This window comes from Giraffa tippelskirchi, chromosome 9 (assembly GCF_054371585.1).
Source record: "Giraffa tippelskirchi isolate mGirTip1 chromosome 9, T2T-mGirTip1v1.2.pri, whole genome shotgun sequence".
Taxonomy (NCBI): domain Eukaryota; kingdom Metazoa; phylum Chordata; class Mammalia; order Artiodactyla; family Giraffidae; genus Giraffa; species Giraffa tippelskirchi.
In genome coordinates this window covers 134,962,707-134,985,401 of record NC_137283.1, presented here as the reverse complement: position 1 = coordinate 134,985,401, position 22,695 = coordinate 134,962,707, and the positions used below count along the sequence as shown (strand labels likewise).

General features: G+C 38.7%; 2 protein-coding genes across 2 annotated transcripts in view; both read left to right on the top strand.

Annotated features, from left to right (window-relative positions):
- The window catches only part of LOC145521922 (trace amine-associated receptor 7a-like), a 31,980-nt gene extending 27,019 nt beyond the window's left edge, over positions 1-4,961 (top strand). Inside the window, exon 4 of the mRNA XM_081530884.1 lies at positions 3,857-4,961. Within this exon, the coding sequence (XP_081387010.1) occupies positions 3,930-4,961 (1,032 nt within the window). The 5' untranslated portion in view covers positions 3,857-3,929. The remainder of the gene's footprint in view (positions 1-3,856) is intronic.
- A 9,965-nt stretch (positions 4,962-14,926) lies between these two features.
- Positions 14,927-15,961, top strand: LOC145521859 (trace amine-associated receptor 6). Its single transcript, XM_081530863.1, has one exon. It carries the CDS (start codon positions 14,933-14,935, stop codon positions 15,959-15,961), a length of 1,029 nt encoding a protein of 342 aa, XP_081386989.1. The 5' UTR covers positions 14,927-14,932.
- The last annotated feature ends 6,734 nt before the right edge of the window (positions 15,962-22,695 follow it).

Sequence of the window (22,695 nt, the reverse complement as noted above, 5' to 3'; positions counted from 1 at the left end):
TTACAAAATGTAACTTTATGTATAACAGACAGTGTCTGTGTTTGGGGAAGGGGATTTACTTTGTAATTTAGCTTTACCATTTTAATGTTTGTGATTAAAATACATAGGTTAAAATTGATGTTAATAATACCGCCTTTATTTTTATCTAAGTATCATCAGCTTTATCTGTGTGCTTGCTTGTTTTATTTGGGGGGGGAATATCTTTTGAGAATATATCTTTGGTATATTTTTGTCTTATCTAATGAAACTATGACGTAGGTACATTAGTATATTTTAGAAACTGCACCTTATATAGATAAAGTATCTAAGGAACTATATCAATATTTTTAAGTATTTTTATGGTTTTCTTTCAGCAGATCTTTAATATGCTCCAACTCTTCTTGTCTGTATTAATTACGTGCTGTCTTTAGCAGCGATGGAAGCTACCAAGAGTCATAGTTCAACGTTCCACTTGTGCTTTATCTCTACTCTTCAGGTCATTTCTTGAAAAGTGATAACAAGCACAGTAGATGTGTTGAGTAGATGCACATATTTTGAGAAGAGATTTCACCTCCCAGCTGGAAGGAGCATTTCCCCTCTAGAAGGGGAAATGTTGCCCAGTCTGCCCCTTGCTGTTTAGTCACTAAGTCTTGTCTTTTCTTTCGTGACTCCGTGGACAGAGGAGCCTGGTGGGCTACAGTACCTGGGATTTCCCAGGCAAGAATACTGGCGTCGGTTACCATTTCCTTCTCCAAGGAATCTTCCTGACCCAGGTATCAACCCACATCCCTTGCACTGGCAGGCGAATTCTTTGGTAAAGCGTCTGCTTGCAAAGCGGGAGATCCGGATTCCATCCCTGGGTCAGGAAGATCCCCTGGAGAAGGAAATGGCAACCCACTCCAGTACTCTTGCCTGGAAAATTCCATGAACAGAGCCACCAAGCAAGATTATAAGTCTGCCCCTTAAGGTAGGAAAATGCATTCCTCAGAAGACAGACCTCAAACAATACCCACAGATACTAATGTGAGACCAAGCTCTCCGAAGATGGATGACACTATGGTGATAAAAGTCACAATCCCTATATTTACTGAGGTATTTTTCTTGTACCTGGTGCAATGTGAGACTCTAAGTAGATTTAGGAGTATTGCAGAAAAATAAATCCTACCTAGCATCCCTGAGCAGATACCCACTGACCTCTACAGAAATCCAAACAGCTTGGCACCATGAGGGGGATGTGGTCAGGTTGTGCGCAGGTCTCCTTGAGCTCATGCCGCTCCCCCACACTATGCCTGCGCTACAGCCGCTCTCAGCCCTGCCGATGCATCCAGCCCCCATCTCGGAGCCTCAAAACACACTGCCGTCTCGGCCTGGGAAGACCTTCTCTGTTTTTACTTTAAATATCTCCTTGACCCTCTCAACCTATCTTTATAGTTACCTGCTTGGTAAAATTGCCTGTGGATACAGTTCCCTTGCTTCACTGTGGTGACCTCCACTACACTCTGTGTATCTGAGCCGTCACCACATTGAGTTGTCATTTCTTGTTCACATGCTGGCCTCTCACATGGAGTTAGAGAAGTAAGATAAAGTATAATGGATAAGCTTTGATTTATTCCAAAATCTTTTAAGTCGATAGACAATCCACCAGGAGGAAATAAAGATTTGGAGCAAACCAAAACACTCATAGCTTGCTGGTGGGAATATAAAATGGTCCAATTACTTTAGAAGATAGTGTATACTTTCTTGCAGAGTTAAACCTACACTTCCCAATTTGACAACCCCAAGCTAAATAGTCTGAATATTTATTAACTGGACAGACACGACTGAGCAACTGAACAACAGCAAAATATGGATAAAATAATTGTAGTATATTCAGACAATGGAATTACATTTAGCAATAGCAAGGAATGAGCTGAAAATGTCCTCAGACATGGATGAAACTCACAGACATTGACCTGAGTGAAATAAGCCAGACACCAAAAACTACAAACTTTGTGACTCTTTTCGTAAAAGATTTTTAGGCCTTGAAAATTAATCTCTAGCCCTAGAATGGAGATCAGCGTTTTCCCCAGGACAGGAGAAAGGAAATGTGGGGTGAGATTAACTATAAAATGGCCTGAGGAGAATCACCAGGGTGTTGCTTTCTACCTTGGTTGTGGTGGTGAATATAAGGGTGTATACATTTATCATGTCATCAGTCCGTGCGTGATAAAAACGTAAACTTTTCAAATTTGTTTTATGCCTCAATATGAAAACGCTGATTTTTAAATATAGAAGTCATTCATCAGAAAACACTTTTTAAAAAAATAGTTTTATTTGGTCAGTTTATGGCTGTGCTGGGTCTTCATTGCTGCACAGGCTTTTCTCTAGTTGCAGGCAGCAGGGCCTATTCTCTAGCTGCAGTCCAGTCTGCTCATCACCGTGGCTTCTCTTGCTGCAGAGCACTTGGAGCGTGAGCTTCAGTAGCTGCAGCACATGGCCTCAGTAGTTGCGGCTCCCGGGCTCTGGAGCACAGGCTCAGTAGGTATGGTGCAGGGACTCAGTCGCTCCATGGCCTATGGGATCTTTCCTGATCGGGGATCGAACCTGTGTCTCCTGCACTGGTAGGCAAATTCTTTACCACGGAACCATCAGGGAAGCCTCAGAAAACACTTTTTGGAAAACCTAAGGTGAGATCTGTTCTAGAATGCTGAGAGAAAAAGGAAATTTGTCAGTGGTATAATCCAGAGTACAACATAGGAGTATCCACATTCCAAAAGTCCTTTCAACGTTTTATTTTTCAAGTATCTTCCATGCTATTCCCACTACAACTCCAACAACAAGAGGCACAGACACAGTGTTTTACTTGTACTTGCACTTCCTTTGCTGTTCCCTGAGGCAAACACCTTGTATTCTACTACCCCACTTTCCCAGGTCAGAATTTTTAAAAGTAAACCTGAAGCGTTCAGGTATTTAACATACGATTATGTAACTTCTTTGAGCTTTTCATTGTGTGCTCTGTGGTAAAGAACACAACTGCCAATACAGGAGACATAAAACACACCTATTAGATCTCTGGGTCGGGAAGATCCCCTGGTGAAGGAAATGGCAACCCACTCCAGTGGTCTCACCCAGAAAATTCCATGGACAGAGGAGCTTGGTGGGCTATAACCCGCGTGGTCACAAAGAGTCAGGCACGACTGAGTGACTGAGCAACTGAGCCTGCACATTTAATTCTTTTTAACACACATCAGCACTGGTAGGGATAAAGAGTTTATTTGAAAGAGTTCTAGTGACATTCAACACAGAAATCTAGTGACATTCAACACAGAAAAGGCAGTATTTAATAATAGCAAATAATATGACTTTCAAATTCTGCTCAAAAGTTTTAAAGGATAGGTACTATTCTGTTCCATGCAGAGCTAAAATGTCATAAGGAAATTAGTAGGGCATAAACTTATTTTAGCATAAACATAATTGTTATTTAATTTTTTCTTTCTAAGCACCTTGAACTTATGGGGATTCAATCTTAAGGGCTTTGGGGATTGAAATTGTTTAGTTACATTCCTGAGGGGAGAGAGTGTTTGGGTCATTATCATTGCTCTGATAAATTAGGAAAATAATGCTAATAAAATGTGGCGTTCGAACATGTGTCCTGTAAAAGCTTCTTGAAAACAACCTCTCCCTTAATATGAAAAACTAGGTAAGATTTTTTAAAATTTAAATTAACAGCATTTTATATAATGTTGAAAATTAACTGCTTATTCATTTGGAAGTGATCATTTTACAAGATGAGGATATGAATCACTTTCTAAACATGCAAGTAAAGGTTTGCACTTACAAGTAATTAAAGACAGAATACACTGGCAAGGGCTGACATTGTATTTATCTTTTCTTTAAGGACATTTCAAAATCAGGAATGACATCCTGGGCCACAGAGGGTGACAGGTTTCCAGGGATCAAATCAGAGAATCATGAGCAATGCATCTCCTTCTGCTGCAGCTGTGCAGCTCTGCTACGAGCACCTGAACGGATCCTGTGTGAAAACCCCCTACTCACCAGGCCCCCGCCTCATCTTGTACACAGTGTTCATCTTTGGAATTGTGCTGGCTGTATTTGGAAATCTCCTGGTGATGATTTCAATTCTCCACTTCAAGCAGCTGCATTCTCCAACCAACCTCTTGATCGCCTCTCTGGCCTGTGCGGACTTCTTGGTGGGAGTGACTGTGATGCCCTTTAGCACAGTGAGGTCCGTGGAGAGCCGCTGGTACTTTGGGGAGAGTTACTGTCAACTCCACTCTTGTTTTGAAGGCTCATTCTGTTATGCTTCCATCTACCACTTGTGCTTTATCTCTTTGGACAGGTACATTGCCGTCACTGACCCCCTGGTCTATCCAACAAATTTCACTGTATCTGTTTCTGGCATGTGTATTGTCTTCTCTTGGCTCTTTCCCACTTTTTACACTTTTTCCCTTCTTAGCACAGGAGCAAATGCAGCTGGACTGGAGGATCTAGTAAGTGCTCTCACCTGTGTGGGAGGCTGTCAAATTGCAGTGAATCAGAGTTGGGTATTGGTGAATTTTCTATTATTTTTCATCCCCACTCTTGTGATGATAGTTCTTTACTCCAAGATTTTCCTCATTGCTAAACAGCAGGCTAGAAAACTTGAGAGTCTGAGCAATAAGACTGAGCAATGCTCAGAGAGCTACCAAGACAAAGTGGCCAAGAGGGAGAGAAAGGCAGCAAGAACACTGGGCGTCACAGTGCTAGCATTTCTGATCTCCTGGCTGCCTTACTTCCTGGATTCCATCATTGATGCCTTCCTAGGTTTCATCACTCCCACATATATTTATGAAATACTGGTTTGGATTGCTTATTATAACTCAGCTATGAATCCCTTGATTTATGCTTTCTTTTATCCTTGGTTTCGAAAAGCCATCAAACTCATTGTCACTGGCAAAGTCTTGAGAGAAAATTCCTCAACAATAAATTTATTTTCTGGATAAGCCCACATTTTAGATGGAGGAATTGAATATAGATTCACAGTGAACACACCATTGGGTAGAAAACTTAATCATATACATGCAAGATCTTGTAAAAGAATAAATTATGCTTCCAATATGACCTAAAGATTTAAATTCAGTTTCATCATTCTTTGGTCAATATAACATAAAAACCTGGTTGTTATGGAAATAGTATGACCTTGGAGCCAGAAAGGTGGCATTTTAACATCGATCTTGGGTTGCTACTTGTCTCTGAACTTCACTGTACGTCTCTAGTTATTAATCCCTTCCTTGTAGCATTCTTTAGAAAATGTAAAAGAATATATAGATAGAAACTGCAATGTTTTGTTATTCTAAATCCTCCCTTTTATTACTTTATAATAGTTTAATCCCTGGTTATAGCTTTTCTTTATTCCTTTGAAATATTTTTTTAATTAATATTACAATGTAAATGTAGCTGGGGAATACTTAGAGATATCCTGGCTCAGGGAGGGCAAAGTAGTGACCCCGCCCTGTCAGGTGTTCAGATTTGTGAGTCCAGGAATATAATCTCAGAGTCGGGTAAAATCAACCCAGAGATAAAGGTATTGACTATAATATCTGTCGAATTATTTACTATGGGAAAGGTAATTGATGTTATAGATAGCTTTCATTTGTTGAGTGGGCTGCTGCTGCTAAGTCGCTTCAGTCGTGTCCGACTCTGTGCGACCCCATGGACGGCAGCTCACCAGGCTCCTCCATCCATGGGATTTTCCAGGCAAGAGTACTGGAGTGGGGTGCCATTGCCTTCTCCGGTTGAGTGAGCTACTTCCTGGTAATTGTCTGCTCATAAAATTTTGGCAGACTTTATAAATTTTACCAGTTAACACATGTTTAGAGCACACACAAGTTTTTAACATTGTCATTTATTATTGTACTTTATGTTAAATTCGCTTCCTGTTTTGTTCATTTTTGCATTGTTCCAAAGATTATTTATGAGGATTTTCAATGATATACATGAAAGGCCAAATTAAAAATATGTTCCAAAAAATACAAAACTGAAATGAAGGATATAAAAAGATGACAGACAGAGGCTGATAAATGCATTTTATATAACCCACAAATTTGAAACTGAACAAGTTAAGCAAATCACACTGTATAGAAGCTAGTCAACTTTTCAGACATGTAGGCTTGTTTTTGGTACTAGAGAATGCTATATTTCTGTATTTTTAAATAATTTTTTAAATAAATTGCTTGATTCTATTCTAATTTTATTTTGTAGCCATCAGATATCAAGTTTGAAAAATCAGAGCATCATATCATTGGGACAGGGATGAATATATATCAAAATATTCTTGTTTATTTCTCTAATTTCTTATTTAATGTAAATCAATCATATATTAGGAATACCATTTCTGACTATTATTAAACAAATGCTTTAAATTGGTAAACCTTTCCTGAGATTGTGCATTACTTCTGATTTAATGTACTTATGAGAAACTCTCGCATCTTTACCTGATAGTTAAAGACAAAACAAATGATGTAAAGGCACCCTAGACTGCTTAGCATTAGTTTACCCTCAACTCTTCAGTTCTGACAGTGAAAATCATCAATTTATTTTGATTTACTGCTTTCAAAGAGGCAGTCATTGTTGCTTAGTCACTAAGTCATGTTTGACTCATTGCAACCCGCATACCAGGCTTCCCTATCCTTCACTATCTTCCAGAGTTTGCTCAAATTCATGATCATTGCATCCATGATGCTATCTAACCATCTCATCCTCTGTCTCTGTCACCCCCTTCTCCTCCTGCCCTTAATCTCTCCTAGCATCAGGGTTTTTTCCAATGAATTGGCTCTTCCCATCAGGTGTGGCTCAGCTGGATAAGAATCTGCCTGCAATGAGGGAGACCTGGGTTCGATCCCTGGATTGGGAAGATCCCCTGGAGAAGGGAAAGGCTGCCCACTTCCGTATTCTGGCCTAGAGAATTCCTCGACTCTATAGTCCATGAAGTGGCAAAGAGTCGGACACGACTGAGCGACTTTCACTTCACATCAAGTGACCAGAGTATTGGTGCTTCAGCTTTAACATCAGTCCTTCCAATGAATATTCAGGGTTGATCTCCTTTAGGATTGACTGGTTTAATCTCCTTGCTGTCCAAGGAACTCTCAAGAGTCTTCTCTGGCACCACAATTGGAAAGCATCAGTTCTTTGGTGCTCAACGTTCTTTATGGTCCAACTCTCACATCCACACATGACTACTGGAAAACCATAGCTTTGACTCTACGAAAATTTGTCAGCAAAATGATGTCTTTGCTTTTTATTATGCTGTCTAGGTTTATCATAGCTTTCCTTCCAAGGAGCAAGCGTCTTCTAATTTCATGGCCGCAGTTACTGTCAGCAGTGATTTTGAAGCCCGCCCCCCCCAAAATAAAATCTGTCATTGCTTCGACTTTTTTCCTATTCTATTTGCCATGAAGTGATGGAACCAGATGCCATGATTTTAGTTTTCTGAATGTTGAGTTGTAAGCCAGCTTTTCACTATTCTCTTTCACCCTCATCCAGAGGCTCTGTAGTTCCTCTTTACTTTCTGCCATTAGAGTGGTATCATCTGCATATCTGAGGTTGTTGACATTTTTCTCGGCAATCTTGATTCCAGTTTGCAATTCATCCATTCTGGCATTTCACATGCCAGATATACACATGCCAGATGTACACATGCCAGTACATTCAGATGTACTCTGAATATAAGTTAAATAAGCAGAGTAACAATATACAGCCTTGTCTTTATGCTTTCCCAATTTTGAACCAGTCCTTTGTTCCATGTCCGGTTCTAACTGTTGTTTCTTGTCCTGCACACAGGTTTTTCAGGAGACAGGTAAGGTGGTATGGTATTCCCATCTCTTGAATAATTTCCCACAGTTTGTTGAACCATACAGTCAAAGGCTTTCATGAAATCAATGAAGGAGAAGTATACATTTTTCTGGAATCTCCTTGCTTTCTCTGTGATCCAATGGATTTTGGCAATCTGATCTCTGGTTCTTCTGCCTTTTCTAAACCCAGTTTGTACATCCAGAAGTTCTCGGTTCACTGTTGAAGCCAAGCTTGAAGGATTTTGAGCATAACCTTACTAGCATGTTAAATGAAAACAATTGTACAATAGTTTGAGCATTCTCTGGCGTTGCCCTTTTTTGGAATTGGATCGAAAACTGACCTTTCCCAGTCCTGTGGCCACTGCTGAGTTTTCCTAATTTGCTGGCATATTGAGTGCAACACTTTCACAGCATCATATTTTAGGATTTGAAATAACTCAGCTGGAAATCCATCACCTCCACTAGCTTTGTTCATTGTAATGCTTCCCAAGGTCCAGTTGACTTATTCCAGGATGCCTGGCTCTAGGTGAGTGACCACACCGTCGTGGTTAATCCCAGCCCTGAAGACCTTTTATATATAGTTCTTCTGTGTATTCTTGCCACCTGTGCTTAATATCTTCTGCTTCTGTTATGTCCTAACCATTTCTGTCTGTTATCGTGCCCATCCTTGTGTGAAATGTTCCCTTGATATCTCCTGTTTTCTTGAAGAGATCTCTAGTCTTTTCCAGTCTATTGTTTTCCTCTATTTCTTTGTGTTGTTCATTAAAAAAGGCCTTCTTATCTCTCTTTGCTATTCCTGGAACTCTGCATTCAGTTGGATATATCTTTCCCTTTCTCCTTTGCTTTTTGCTTCTCTTCTTTCCTCAGCTATTTGTGAAACCTCCTCAGACAACCACTTTGCCTTCTTCAGTGCAGTAACTTTCTCTAATCCTGTGCCACAAGATATAAAGAAACCGTACTTCCTCATTTTAAAAAAGAAAAAGCTAAAATCAAAGTTTAAAAGTCTGCTGAATATCATAAAGCTTCTGGATTCAAACAAGCACTCTAACATCTAGTTTAATGCATTTATACTTGTCTTTCTTTTGTTTTAGTAGACTTTCATATATATTAGACAAATCAGTTTTACCACTTCCTTTCCTAGGTCAACATTTTATTCTGCTTATAATTATAAATATTTTAGAGCTTTCTTATTAAAAAAACAAGATCTTGCCCTCATTTCTCTCTTCTGTAATTTACTCTGGCTGTGTGCGGACTAGTCTATTGGTCTTTGCTTCAGGGAACAATTATTGAGTGTTTCTGGTGTGTAACACATGAACTTTGGAACTGGCAGGGTACAACAATAAAAACAATCTAAACCTAAGAGTGTTTTATCTAATTTATGGGTCTTTCATTGTGTGCTTGGGACCACCTTACCTCCCCTACTCAGTCTTCACAACAGCTCTGTGTGCAAGGAAATATTATTATTATATTATTATTTTACACCATAAATGAGGAACCTGGGTTATAAAGAAGTGAGTCTCATGCTCAAGGTGGCATATTCGTTAAACAATAGAGCCAGTATTCTGGCTTTCCAGGTGGCGCTAGGGGTAAAAAATCTGCCTGCCAGTGCAGGAGACACAAGAGACGCAGGTTCGATCCCTGTGTCAGGAAGATCCCCTGGAGTAAAGACTGGCAACCCAGTCAGGTATTCTGGAAAATTTCATGAACAGAGGAAACTGCCAGCCTACATTGCATGGGGCTGCAAAGAGTGAGATGTAACTGAGTGTGTGCATACACACATACTCACACACACACACACACACACACACACACACACGGCCAGTATTCACATCCAGGGAGTCAGAAATTAAGTGAAATAACCAGTAACTAAATTTTCTCCCCTTTTGTTTCCCAGCCACTGCCATCAAGTCACTAGGAGCAATATGAAAACAAGCTTTGTACTAATTATTTCAAAGGAAAAATCCTGTCATCATAAAAGAAAGGCTAAACAAAATTCTTTGGAGATATGGGGACACTGATGGGAATAATTTATTTCCTGTGACATATCATTTCAACCTACACTTCTTCATTATATATTTTACTGTATAAGGTTTCCCCCTCTGAGGGTGAAGGGAGGATCATTTAGATAAATTACATCTTAATTTCTATAGCAGGACTGGTCTGCACATCAAGCAAATACAATCTTGTTGTTTCTATTAACTATTTGGTTCCTTTGAGCCTCTTCTCCACAGCAAGACTTCTATTTTCAAAACATTTCAAGGCGACTGAGTGTTACGAATTTCCAAATTGCATACAATTTTTTCATATATATCATATATTATTATGATAAGGAATGATTATATTTGCAAACCATGTGCTCCTTTAGTAGCTCATATATTAACAGTACCTTATAATTTTATTTTTTATTATTTATTTTATTTTATTTGACTGTACCAGGTCTTAGTTGCAGCATGTGGGATCTAGTTCCCTGACCAGGAACTGAAAACAGGTTCCCTGAATTGGGAATGGAGAGTCTTAGCCACTGGACAACTAGGGAAGTCCCAGCAGTACCTGGTAAAGTGTGTCTTCATTTTTTTCATGAATGAAAAGCTAGAACAATAGAGGTTGTAAATGTATATCTACATAGCCCCTGCCTTCTTAGGAACCACTGTGTTTATTTGTCTGTTACACTGCTTTCTGATGATCTGTTTGGTATATTGTGTCCCCCTCTCTCCCCAAGTGTGTGCTCCTCAGAGGAAGATAACCAGCTCTTCATATGAATACCTCTAAGATGGACCTCCCACTATATGTGGAATACAGGAGAGAGTCAGACACTAGAGTAGCAAGTAGCTTAGATTCCTCTAATAAGTTTTGATGGGTAGCAAAAACAATGTAGAAAGACTCAGCACAACTCTTCATAGTCGACATTAGATATTGCTTTTTGTATGTAGTTGATTTCTCGGATATCTGCTTCTATTGGAAAAGATTTCACTGTTTCAAAAGTTTGGAATTGACCAGAGGCTGCCCTAGTTTATTTTGAGGGTTATTTTATGCAAAAATACACCTTTGTTATTAAAAAGACTAATGTCTCAGGGTGGTAGTTCTTAGAAACTTGGGTTTCAGAAATAAGAAAATTTGTAAAAAAAAAAACAAAAATTCAAGGAACCAACAGATACTTGCCAAATATAAACTTTGCCAACTAAGGACATCATAGACAGTGGCAGCAACAGTAGCAGGGACAGCTTTATGTTTTGGCAGAATTTCACAGAAGAAAAATATCTTTTAATATCAATATATAAGAAATAGATTATTTAAGAATAAAAGACAGTTCTGTAAATTGAACAAACAATATGAGACACGCATCTTATTGTTCTCACTCTCCTCTGACCCCCAGACTGGCACTGATCCCCAGACTGGCATTTCAACATAACTGAATTAAGATTGAAAGACATTACAAAGAATAAATATTGAGATTTAACTTTACAAACATGTTTCCTTCTGTGTCGGTTCTGTGCACCTTTTAGGAACCTGGTCTTCATCTGAGGTCTCTGCTCTTTCACAGCAGAGCAATGAGGGGGCATCCTTTGCATTCTTCCTTGTCGGGTGGAGCATTCACCCTCCAACCTCCCAGAAACCCACAAAGGTCATCAGATTGTACCAGTCTTGCCTCTCTCCAATATTGTCAACACTGGCACAGGGTCATTTTTCCTTTTTGCATCTTAATGTTAATTCTGAGCACTCCATCATTCTCTCCAGAACTATAATACATATATCTATACATACATACATATATATATATATATATATAATGTTTAAAGTTGTGAACACTTGCTCTGTTAAATACTGAATCATGTGCTTTAGCAATACTAAGGCTAATAGTCATTGTACTAACTCTTTGTTGAAGGTAAAATTATCGTCCCCATTTGACAGCTGAAAATACTGAGGCCTGGGCCAGTTATGAAGTTGGGGAGAGCCTGAATTCAATCCTAGGACAACTGGATCCAGAGTTTGTGCTCTTGACCATGCACTAATGTCCCTCACAGTTTCTAGAAATTCTCTCCTTCTAGAATATCACCTCCATCCTGCCTCTGTCCTTAGTTAGGACTTCTAATTTACTAGATACAATCTTTTATCTGAAACCCCTAGGACTTCTAGAAATCAGACTGTTTTATTTTTTCATTTAAAAGGCCTATCCATTGAATATTTGGAATATACCAGTGGATTGTGTGATGCACTTGTCATCAATGCATGATTTCTGCATCAATACTCAGATAGTCAAAACAATATTAATGTATCTGCATGAATATTCAGATAGACTGATAAGAAATTAACACTAGAAATAGCCTCATGTAGGTGTTTGTCAACAAATTAATTAGACACAAACTTTCAATGTTATAGATTTTAGAATTTTAGAATATGGACCTGTACTAAAACCTGAAATCCCTCCAATTTGGGTATCTAATCACTGACACCAGTCTTTCCAGCTCACTTGCTCTAGGAAGCCAGCTGCATTCTAGCTTTCACCTCTTGCTCACAGGCGTTCATTACTCACCCACCTTCAATGTCAGCACCATCATTCTACTCAGTCCTTAGAAGTGAAGTTATAAACTGGAAGGAAAGATCCTGCACTTGTTTTATTATTTTTGCTAATGATTATTATATCTCTAACTCTACTATGATATACTAACCTGTACTATTCTATATTATTGGTAATGTAATATAGTAATTAATTGGATTTAAGCATAAGTTAAGTCCTTCCCTACCCCTAACTCTATTCACACAGATCATTATGGTAGATATTATTACTCCCAAATCAAAGCTGAGCAATCTGATTCCAGGAGAGTTCAGGTAAGCTGTCCAAGATTACATGTCCAGGATTTACCCTTGGTACTTCCTGATTCAAACCCCTGTACAATCATTCTCTAGGTACGTTGTCTTCCTAACTTAGAAGATGGGCTCCCCCTATAGCTTATACCAAACTCGTGTATTGTAGCTCATCACTTTTCCAGAAATGACATAATGAGTAGAAATCAAACTCAATGACAGTTAGAAGAATAACAAAAGATCTCTTCAAAATAATAATGCAATTGATAATAAAGCTCTCTGAAGTACTAGTAGCTGTACTCACTGGTCTCATTTCAAACAGCTGTCCTCTCCAGCTCAGTTCCTTCCTGACTTTGGCTGACCTTCTGGTGGGTGGTGGTTCTGACACTCAGCACAGTGAGGAGAATGAAAGGAGACCCTGGTGGTCCAGTGGTTAATACTCCATGCTTCCAATGCCAGGACATGGAAGCCACATCACTGCCTACCTATAGATGAGTGGATAAGGAAGATGCGGTACATATACACGATGAACTGCTGCACAAATTTCACATGCTAGCAAGGTAAAGCTCAAAATCCTTCAAGCTAGGTTTCAACGGTACATGAATCGAAAACTTCCAGATGTACAAGCGGGATTTAGAATTTTCTGTACCTTCCACACAATTGTGTTTTGAACCTAAAACTCCTCTAAAAATATTTTGTTTAAAATGAACATAATTATACCTACAGTATCAGGTTACGACTGCTAATTGTCTGACAATAGACACCCTCATTATGTGCAACTTGCCTTCAAAGCTATGAAATCCAGTTTTTTGAATGAATTGTGTTGATTTTCATCCTTTGATACTTGGCTGTAATTTCTTCCTTGCCAACCATTCTAATGGAAATCATCCAGGAGAATGTCTTAGTTTCCTAGGGCTGCCATAACAAACAACCACAATCTTGCTGGCACTATTCTCTCACAGAAATGTATTTCCTCACAGTCCTCTAGGCCAGAAGTCTGAAATCAAGGTATTGACAGGCCATGCTCCCCTGCCATGGTTCTGGGTAGAGTCATTCTCTATCTCTTCCAGCTTCTGGTGGCTCCAAGCATTCCTCGGTTTGTGGTGGCATCATTCCGTTCTCTGCCTCCATTTTCACAGGGCCATCTTCTCTCCTCTCCCTGTTTCTCAACTTCTGTCCCTTAGAAGGACACTGCTCTTGGATTTAGTGCCCTTGTTCGTAGTACCGGATGATCTCTTTATTAAATTCGTGAGGGTCTCTTTTCCAAAGAAGATCTGATTCTGGGGGTTAGAACATGGACATATCCTTTGCAAAGGTTGGGGCGGGGATAACATGGAACCCACTGCAGAGGGGAATGGAAAGTCTTCTGTTTGTGAGCATCTCACAGCAGCAGTACTCAGAGGGTTTACACCCATTTCTCACATGGATGGAGAGACATTGCAATCTGCTTCCAGTGGCAATATCCTAAGAAGGGAACGATCTTTTCTCTACCAGCACTAACTGTAATAGAAGCTCAGGAAGGAGGGTGTGTCTAAATACAGCGAATGGTGCTTTTAGTGCTTTCATTGCAAGTTGCTCACAGTGTGTGTTCCCTTTTTTGTTTGTTGGTATCCAGTGAAGATGCAAAACTGATTCTTAAGCGGAGAAAAAAGCCAAGTATTAACTCTCACTGCTTGTACCCTCTTTGTAAAAAAAATTCAAGAAAGTGTCCATAGCAGAAGTGAGAATAGGGGAAAATTTCAAGCCTAAGAAGAAAAAAAGGCTTTGACATTTTTTTTTTTTTTTGTAGGAATGTAATGGGTAACCTAACTTAATGCAAGGAGTCACTTTGCAAAATAACCTTAATAATCACTCTTGAAAATAATCTTCCAAGTTCACACCTTGCACTACAGGGATTCCATCTAGGGATTTTCCTATAGATGGCATGTATTTATCTGGAAGGACTGTGTGCTTTAGGCCATAATGCAGATAAACCTGACAGGAGATGATGCTTTCAGTCTATAATTACTTCTCATATCACTCCCTGTTGCAAAGAGGAACACTGGAGGTAAAACGTCTAAAAATATTTAGGACTTTATCAAATTCAGGCAACTAAGCATTAGTTGAAACTAACTCCTAGTGATCTTGGCCACTGTAATTTTTTGTATTTTATTTTGCTATTAAACACAATTGAGATTAATAATAAAAAAATGGAAAATTGAAAAACAATAGTACTAATATGTGATAATTTCCTCAGGCATCCTACTGTATGTTTTTCCCTCAGAAGCATTGAAAGTCAGTGGAAATCAAGGACAGAATTCTCCAGATGTAAAGGGCAGACCATGAGCAACTCGTCCCCCACAGCAGCTGTGCAGCTCTGCTACGAGCACCTGAACGGATCCTGTGTGAAAACCCCCTTCTCACCCGCATCCCGCGTGATTCTGTACATGGTGTATGGCTTTGGGGCTGTGCTGGCTGTGTTTGGAAACCTCCTGGTGATGACTGCCATCCTTCATTTCAAGCAGCTGCACTCCCCAACCAATTTTCTCATTGCCTCTCTGGCCTGTGCGGACTTTCTAGTGGGAGTGACTGTGATGCCTTTCAGCATGGTCAGGTCCGTGGAGAGCTGTTGGTACTTTGGGCAAACTTTCTGCACTTTTCACACATGCTTTGACACAGCATTTTGTTACTCTTCTCTCTTCCACCTGTCCTTCATCTCCATCGACAGGTACATTGCTGTTACTGACCCTCTGGTCTATCCCACCAAGTTCACAATATCTGTATCATGTGTATGCATCAGCATCTCCTGGATCCTGCCCATTACTTACAGTGGTGCTGTGTTCTACACGGGTGCCAATGAGAATGGGCTTGAGGAATTGTCTAGTGCCCTCAACTGTGTAGGAGGCTGTCAGACAGTTGTAAATCAAACCTGGGTATTAATAGATTTTCTTTCCTTCTTTATACCTACCCTTGTTATGCTAATTCTCTATGGTAATATTTTTCTTGTGGCCAGACAACAGGCTAAAAAGATTGAAAATACTGGTAGCAAAACAGAGTCATCATCAGACAGTTATAAATCCAGGGTAGCCAAGAGAGAGAGAAAAGCAGCTAAAACCCTGGGTATCACGGTCATAGCATTCATGATTTCGTGGTTACCATACAGTATTGACTCATTAATCGATGCCTTTATGGGTTTCACAACCCCGGCCTATATTTATGAGATTTGCTGTTGGTGTGCTTATTACAACTCAGCCGTGAACCCCTTGATCTATGCTTTATTTTACCCTTGGTTTAGGAAAGCCATCAAAGTTACTGTGAGTGGTCGGGTTTTCAAGAATAGTTCTGTAAGCATGAATTTGTCCTCTGAATAAACGTAAGCCGTTGGGTTGAGGAAGTTGAAGATATTTTTACATTTTCCAAATGAAATGAATTTTAAAAAATCAAATAATACTGTTACTGAAGAGAAAGCAAGTTGCTTTTCCAATTTAATTAGATAAGCCAATGTGTTTCAGTCTTGCTAGGATGCTCACTTCCTGTTGCTTCTCCAAAATACTTATTTGACTCATAAATGTTAAATCCCTATTTGTTATCTACAGTGGAACTCACTCTGCCAATGATATAGAATAGTACAGGTTAGCATAGCATAGTAGAGTTAGAGATATAATAACCATTAGCAAAAATAATAAAACAAGTGCAGGATCTTTCCTTCCAGTTTATAACTTCACTTCTAAGTACTGAGTAGAATGATGGTACTGACACTGAAGGTGAGTGAGTAATGAATGCCTGCAAGCAAGAGGTGAAAGGTGGAATGTAGTTGACACGTTCCTCCTTCTGTTTTCTTTTTATTCCATTGACTCTTCCCTTTGTAGCCCCAAAATGTCTTTTTCCTGATTTCTTTTCCTCTTTTCCTTACAAAGTCTTTCACTCACTTCCAACTTGTCAAAAACTTCTCTATGATGACTTTCACTGGGCTATTGCTTTTTTTTTTTGCAATATAACTTATCAAATTGGCCAATACTAAAGAAGAGTTCATCAAACATAAAAATTAATATCTAAATAATCATAAATTTCATATTGATGATTTGAAAATTTTGAAATTAATTTGGTGGTATATTGGGAGTTTGCCAATAACTATGACATGAAATACATTAAATTGGGAAAGAGAAATGGTACCTCAGTTTCAGTAGCATCACCTTTATACTTTACCTTCTTGGTGATGTGAACACCCTTGAGCATCTGATAGAAATATTTGTCTTAACTAATGGTTGACACAGTGGTCATATTTTCTAGTTTCCTAAAATCTGAGTACCTACCCTATTCTGTCAGTTAATTATGTCTCTCTTCAGGCTTCGCATACCTGTTGTGCCTTTTCTAACAAGCTTACCTTTTTTTCACTTGAAAAGGTTTCTTTGTTCCATGTTCCCTGTTAATGCTGCGTATACCTTGTCTTTCTTTGGACTCAGTTTACTTTCATTGTGAGCAGATTTTTTCTTGAATTCTTGTATTTCTGGAGCTCCTAAAGGTCTCTAACCCCACACATCAGCCATTTCAAACTCAATGTGATGCTTTTATTTCACATTTAGTAGGATATTTTGTAATTGTGGGAAAAACTATGAACAAATGGAGCAATTTCTGTAATAGTAATTATCATCTTACTTAATATTTTCTTATTCCTTGAGGTTTTTTGTTTTACCTTCCAGTGTTGGCAGAAGGCAATTTCCTGTCATTTATTTCCTATTAACTCTTTTGAATTTATACATTGTCCGAGATAAAAATGACACTATCATTTATGTTATTAGGAAAAATGGATAATTTAGAAATGTTGATGTGGTATAAAATTTCTTGAAAAAGTCTTAAGCATTTTGCCTCATGTAGTTCACAAAACCAAAACTGGTTTCTTCTAGATGGTAAAAGGCTAGAAGATAGCATAGTTTTTATAGTTTGGATTGGTGGAATCAGAACAGCAAATATGCACTGCATTTTTAAACTTCAAAAGAAAATAGAGCCATGACAAAGAAAAAAAGACAAACTTAGAAGCTATTGGTGGCACACATGATGAAGAAAGTGTTAGTAACTTGAAAATGTAAAAGCTTGGATTTCTCTGGTGGTCCAGTGGTTAAGACTATATGCTTCCAATGCAGGGGATCAATTTCTTGTCTGGGAAGTTAAAAAAAATGTGAAAGCCTTTTACCAAACAGACAGAGACAAACATCCCACTAAACAAATAAATATACAATTTTACAGAGATGTAGCTAATAAATACATTAAAAGGTCAAGTGTGCAAATAATCAAATAATGCTAAAAAATGTAATAGAGCTTCAGATGGCAAAATGGCAAACTTTATAAGACTCAGTAAAGATAAAGATAAATTGAAGTCGCTCAGTCGTGTCCGACTCTGTGTGACCCCACGGTCTGTAGCCCACCAGGCTCCTCTGTCCATGGGATTTTCCAGGCAAGAGTACTGGAGTGGGCTGCCATTGCCTTCTCCAGGGGATCTTCCCTACCCAGGGATCGAACCCCAGTTTCTTGCATTGCAAGCAGACGCTTTACCGTCTGAGCCACCAGGGAAGTTATAAGACTCAATAATATCTATTAATAATTAGAATGTGGGAAATGAGCACTCTCATGAGAGCTGAGCATGCTTATATACATTTAAGGGAAATATAATTTAGTATCTTCTTTCTGAGAAGGATTAAGATATTTATGTAAAATTTCAAATTATGTATGTCACTTGAATCTATAATTCTGTTTCTGGCAAGTAATCCTAAGAAAAGAGTCAGGCAAATAAACAAACATGATAAGGATTTTCATTGTATACCTCTCAGTTACTAACTGGAGAAAAACGTAGATCAATGTGGGATAAATATATATATGGTCCACCTATGCAATAGAATGTTACAAAGCCAGTAAAAAGCACTGAGGAGTTCTGTATCAGTTCACATAAAAAGGCAACCACAGTTTATTTTTTTACTCAAAACAAAACCAGAAAACTGTGACCCAGATTATAAAACAGCATATGCAATATGCCCCCATATATATTTTATATATACCTCTATATGCTTTTACAAGGTCTAACTTGATGTATAATGGACAATGTGTTTGTATGGGGGATCTAATTTATAATTTATCTCTATAGTTTCAATATTTGTGATGAAATAAATATATGAAAATTGATATTACCATACACTTCTCTATTCTTATCTATGTATTTAGGTTAGGTTTATGTGTTTATTTCTTTCATTTTAGGTGACTATCTTTTCAGTATGTATCTCTGATATACTATTTTCTTACCGAATGAAACTACATGGGAAGAGTTAAGAGACCATATTTTAAAGTGATATAAATATTTTAGGAATTATATCTCAGTGTTGTTCAAGTGCTTAAAACATTTTTTTTTTTTGTAGCAGTACTTTAAGATCCTCCAATTCTTCCTCTTTAACATGAATCAGAAGCTGTATTCAGAAGCTATGGACGCTACCAAGAGTCATTCTTCTAACTTCTATTTGTGTTTCATTTCTGCTCTTTATGTCATTTCTTGAAAAGTGATAAACAGTAATAGTAGATGTGTTGGGTATAAGATGTGGGGAGATCTCATCTTCTAATACAGGAAGGCAGAGTCTCTAGAGAATCATTACACAAGGGTTTGAATCAGAAAGTGCAGAGGACAAATCCTGGCTTTGTGACCTTGGACAACTTCTAAACCTCTTCCAGCTGCAGATTTTTCACCCCTAATATGGGAATAATATTACCTCCCTATAGAGCTGTTATGAGTTAGATAAGGTAGGAAAAGGACTTACCTTATAGTTGAAGCTGAGTTACTATGTAATGGAGCTGAGTTACTATATAATAACCAATAACATAGTATGGTAAAGTACTTGATAGTTGATAGATAATCATTAACAAAATAAAACAAGTGCAGAATCTTTTCTTCCAACTTCAACTTCTAAGGAATGATTAGAATGATGGTTCCTGATATTTAAGGTGGGTGAGGAAGTAAGTGATCAAAGTAAAGTGAAAGAAAGTGAGAGGCAAACAGTGACTTGTAGCTGCCTTTCTAGAGCTAGTGAGACTGAAAGGCAGGTGTCGGGAATCAGATAACCAAATTGGAGGGATTTCAGGTTTTGGTACAAGTCCACATCCTGAAATTCCAAAAGCAAAAATATTGGAAGTTAGTGTCTGATTAATTCAGTGATAAACACTGACATGAAGTTATTTCTAATGTTTATTTCTGACTAGCCCATTTGAAGGTTCATGCTTTGGTTCAGAGATAATAGTGTTGATGACAAATGCTTCACATACTTCACTAGTACATTCAAAATATTTAATGGATGTGCCTTTTTCAATTAAGAAAAAATAATTCCAATTTCCAGAAGTCCCAAGGGTTTCAGATAAAAGATTGTAGCTTGTAGATTACAAGTCCTAGGTTACAACTGAGGTAGGGTGGCGGTGATATCCTGAAAGGAAAGAATTTTATGGAGGCAGCTTTAGCATGTGGACAGAACACAGAGTCCACTCAGTCTGCCTAGGACTGTCTCCAGACTCTCCCCAACTTTGTAACCTCCTAGGCCTCAGTATTCTCAGCTGTGAAATGGGGATAATAACACTAGCTTCATTGGAGGGTTACTATGATAACTATTGAGGTTAACATTTCTAAAGCATGTGGTATAGTACTTAATATAGCAAGTGTTTATGTTTTAAATTTAGTAAATACTGAGAGTAGAACTAGAGAGAATGACAGAGTGCTGGGTATTAAAATTAAGGAGCAAAAATAGAAAGAAGGATGTGTTGTCAGTATTGGAGAGAGGCAAGACTGGTACAGTGTAATGACCTTGGGGGGACTGAGGAGGATGGAGAGAGAATACTCCACCACCATGAGGAATACAGAGGATGCCCCTTCATTTGCTCTGCCACCAAAAAGCAGAGTCCTCAGGTGAAGACCAGGTTCCTAAAAGTTACAGAGAACCTACATAGAAGGAAATATGTTTGTAAAGTTATATCTCAGTATTTACTCTTTGTAATACTGTCTTTCAATCTCAATTCAGTTATGTTGAAATGCCAGTCTGGGAATCAGTGCTGAACTACGGCAAACTTTTCATTGATCAGAAGGAAAAAATGAGAAAAAAAGAAAAGAACAATGAGGCACGTGTCTCATAATGGAAAATTTATTCAATTTACAAGACTGTTGTTTCTTCTTAGATTATGTTCTTCCTAATTTTTGGTATTAAAACACTTGTACAAAATCATGGGAAAGGGCATGAACATTGTTCCCACAGTTATTATTGCTGTTTATCCTTATTTGGCAAGTTAAAATTGGGTAATTACCTATTCGTCCCCCTAATTTTTATCAATTTTTTAATTTACGAAGCCCAAATTTCTAGGAACCAGTTTCCTAACATTAGTATTTTTAATAGCAAAGGTGGTGTTTTCAGCAGGTAAGCCTTTTATTATGCCCCTCAGACAAACCAGGGCAACACTGGTCAATTCCAAACATTACACTCAGTGAAGTAACAATGAGGAGTGATAAACTTGACATGCTCCAAGGGAAGGAGAAGTCCAAGAAACCAACGGCATAGAAAAAGCAACGTGAAACATCTATTATGAAAAGGGAAGAATTGTCCTGCATTTTTCCACATTTTTTTTTCTTTTTTGCTACAACTCTGAAGTATATTACAGGAATCTAGATTCTTTTACACTTGCATCTTGGGGGTTAGCCTCTAAAGAGAACTCCTGTTGTGTTGAGATGAGATGTAAATTGGAGGCTCTTCCTAAGGCCTTCATAAGGCCATCTTAAGTAAATGCATTTGCATCATATAAAGATCAAGATTAGGCAGCAGTCACATTTCTTGGGGGTTATAGACTAACGCTAGGCAGGATTTGAAGTCAAACTTTGGTTATCTTGCATCATCTACAGTTTTCAGTCTCATATCTACATTGGACCTTTGTTTACAGGCTTTGAACTTCTCTAAGACGTTCCTCAAATTAAAGTCTGTTAAATAAACAAATTCCCCAATGGCTAAAAATGTGCGATATTCCTCACTTAGGATGAAAGTGGGAGAAAGATGCGTTAATGATGCTCTGTGGTCTTTCCAGTGCCCAAACTCAGAAGCTTGCTAATGAGAAGGGGAGAGACATATTTTGGACTCTTGTCTCTGGATTAGAGTAGAGGTAACCAAACACAAAGTAGGGTCAGAGTGTTAAACTATAAATAAACAGCCCTTGGCATTGGCCACTTCGATCAATATATCTAATTTACAGTCTAAGCAATTCTCCAAGTTGGTGCTTAACTGAATCAGTTCTTACCTTGATTCACCATACAATCCACTTGTATTTAACAAGAATTTCTTAGAAATGTGTATAACTGCTTATGGAATACTTTGGGGGTGAGAAACAGCACAAAATTACATTCTCTTCCATCACAGCCCACTGTGCTCTAACATATCTTCCTTCTTTATCCCCTCATTAGATTTCAGGCAGACCCCAGGGCTGTCCAGTCACTCTGAGTGTTAAAAATTTCCATTTTGATCTACGCTAATTTAAAACCATGATCTCTATCATATCAAGTATCTGCATTCTCGCTGAACCCAGACTAGCCAAGCCTAAGTTTAAAACTCTGGATTTTAGGGAAACGGAATGCCTGATCATTTATTCGTTATCCCATCCTCCTTTTCTGCTCTACCAAATAGAGAGAAGAGAGTAGAAGAAAAAGAGCACAATCATTCTGTGCCCAATTTGGTTCCTTGCGACCTTCATTTAGTGGTCATGACCTCTGTGTATGAGCCTTCTAACAGCATTCCACTCCTGCGTCGCATATCTGGGGGCCGCAGGCATCTCTGAAGGAGGCATTCCCACCCCAGGTCCCTCGTCCTTGTGATCAGTGCTAGTCTGGCCTTTCTCAGCATCCTCCTCAAGTCCTGTAGGATGTGTCACAGATGCCTCACACACCCTGAAGTGGGAGGCCTGAGAAAGGGCCAAACCAGACTGGCTTCCACCTGGTCTCCAGACCTCATGAAACATGCATCTTCGCCACCTGAATCATTGACAGTATGGTCTTCTCTCCCGGCTGGCCCATTTCTCCTCCCAGCCATCTCTCTCCATTTCTACTTTC

What these genes read in the sequence shown, in the direction of transcription:
- LOC145521859 (XM_081530863.1), top strand. Translation starts at nt 14,933, where the DNA reads ATGAGCAACTCGTCCCCCACAGCAGCTGTGCAGCTCTGCTACGAGCAC.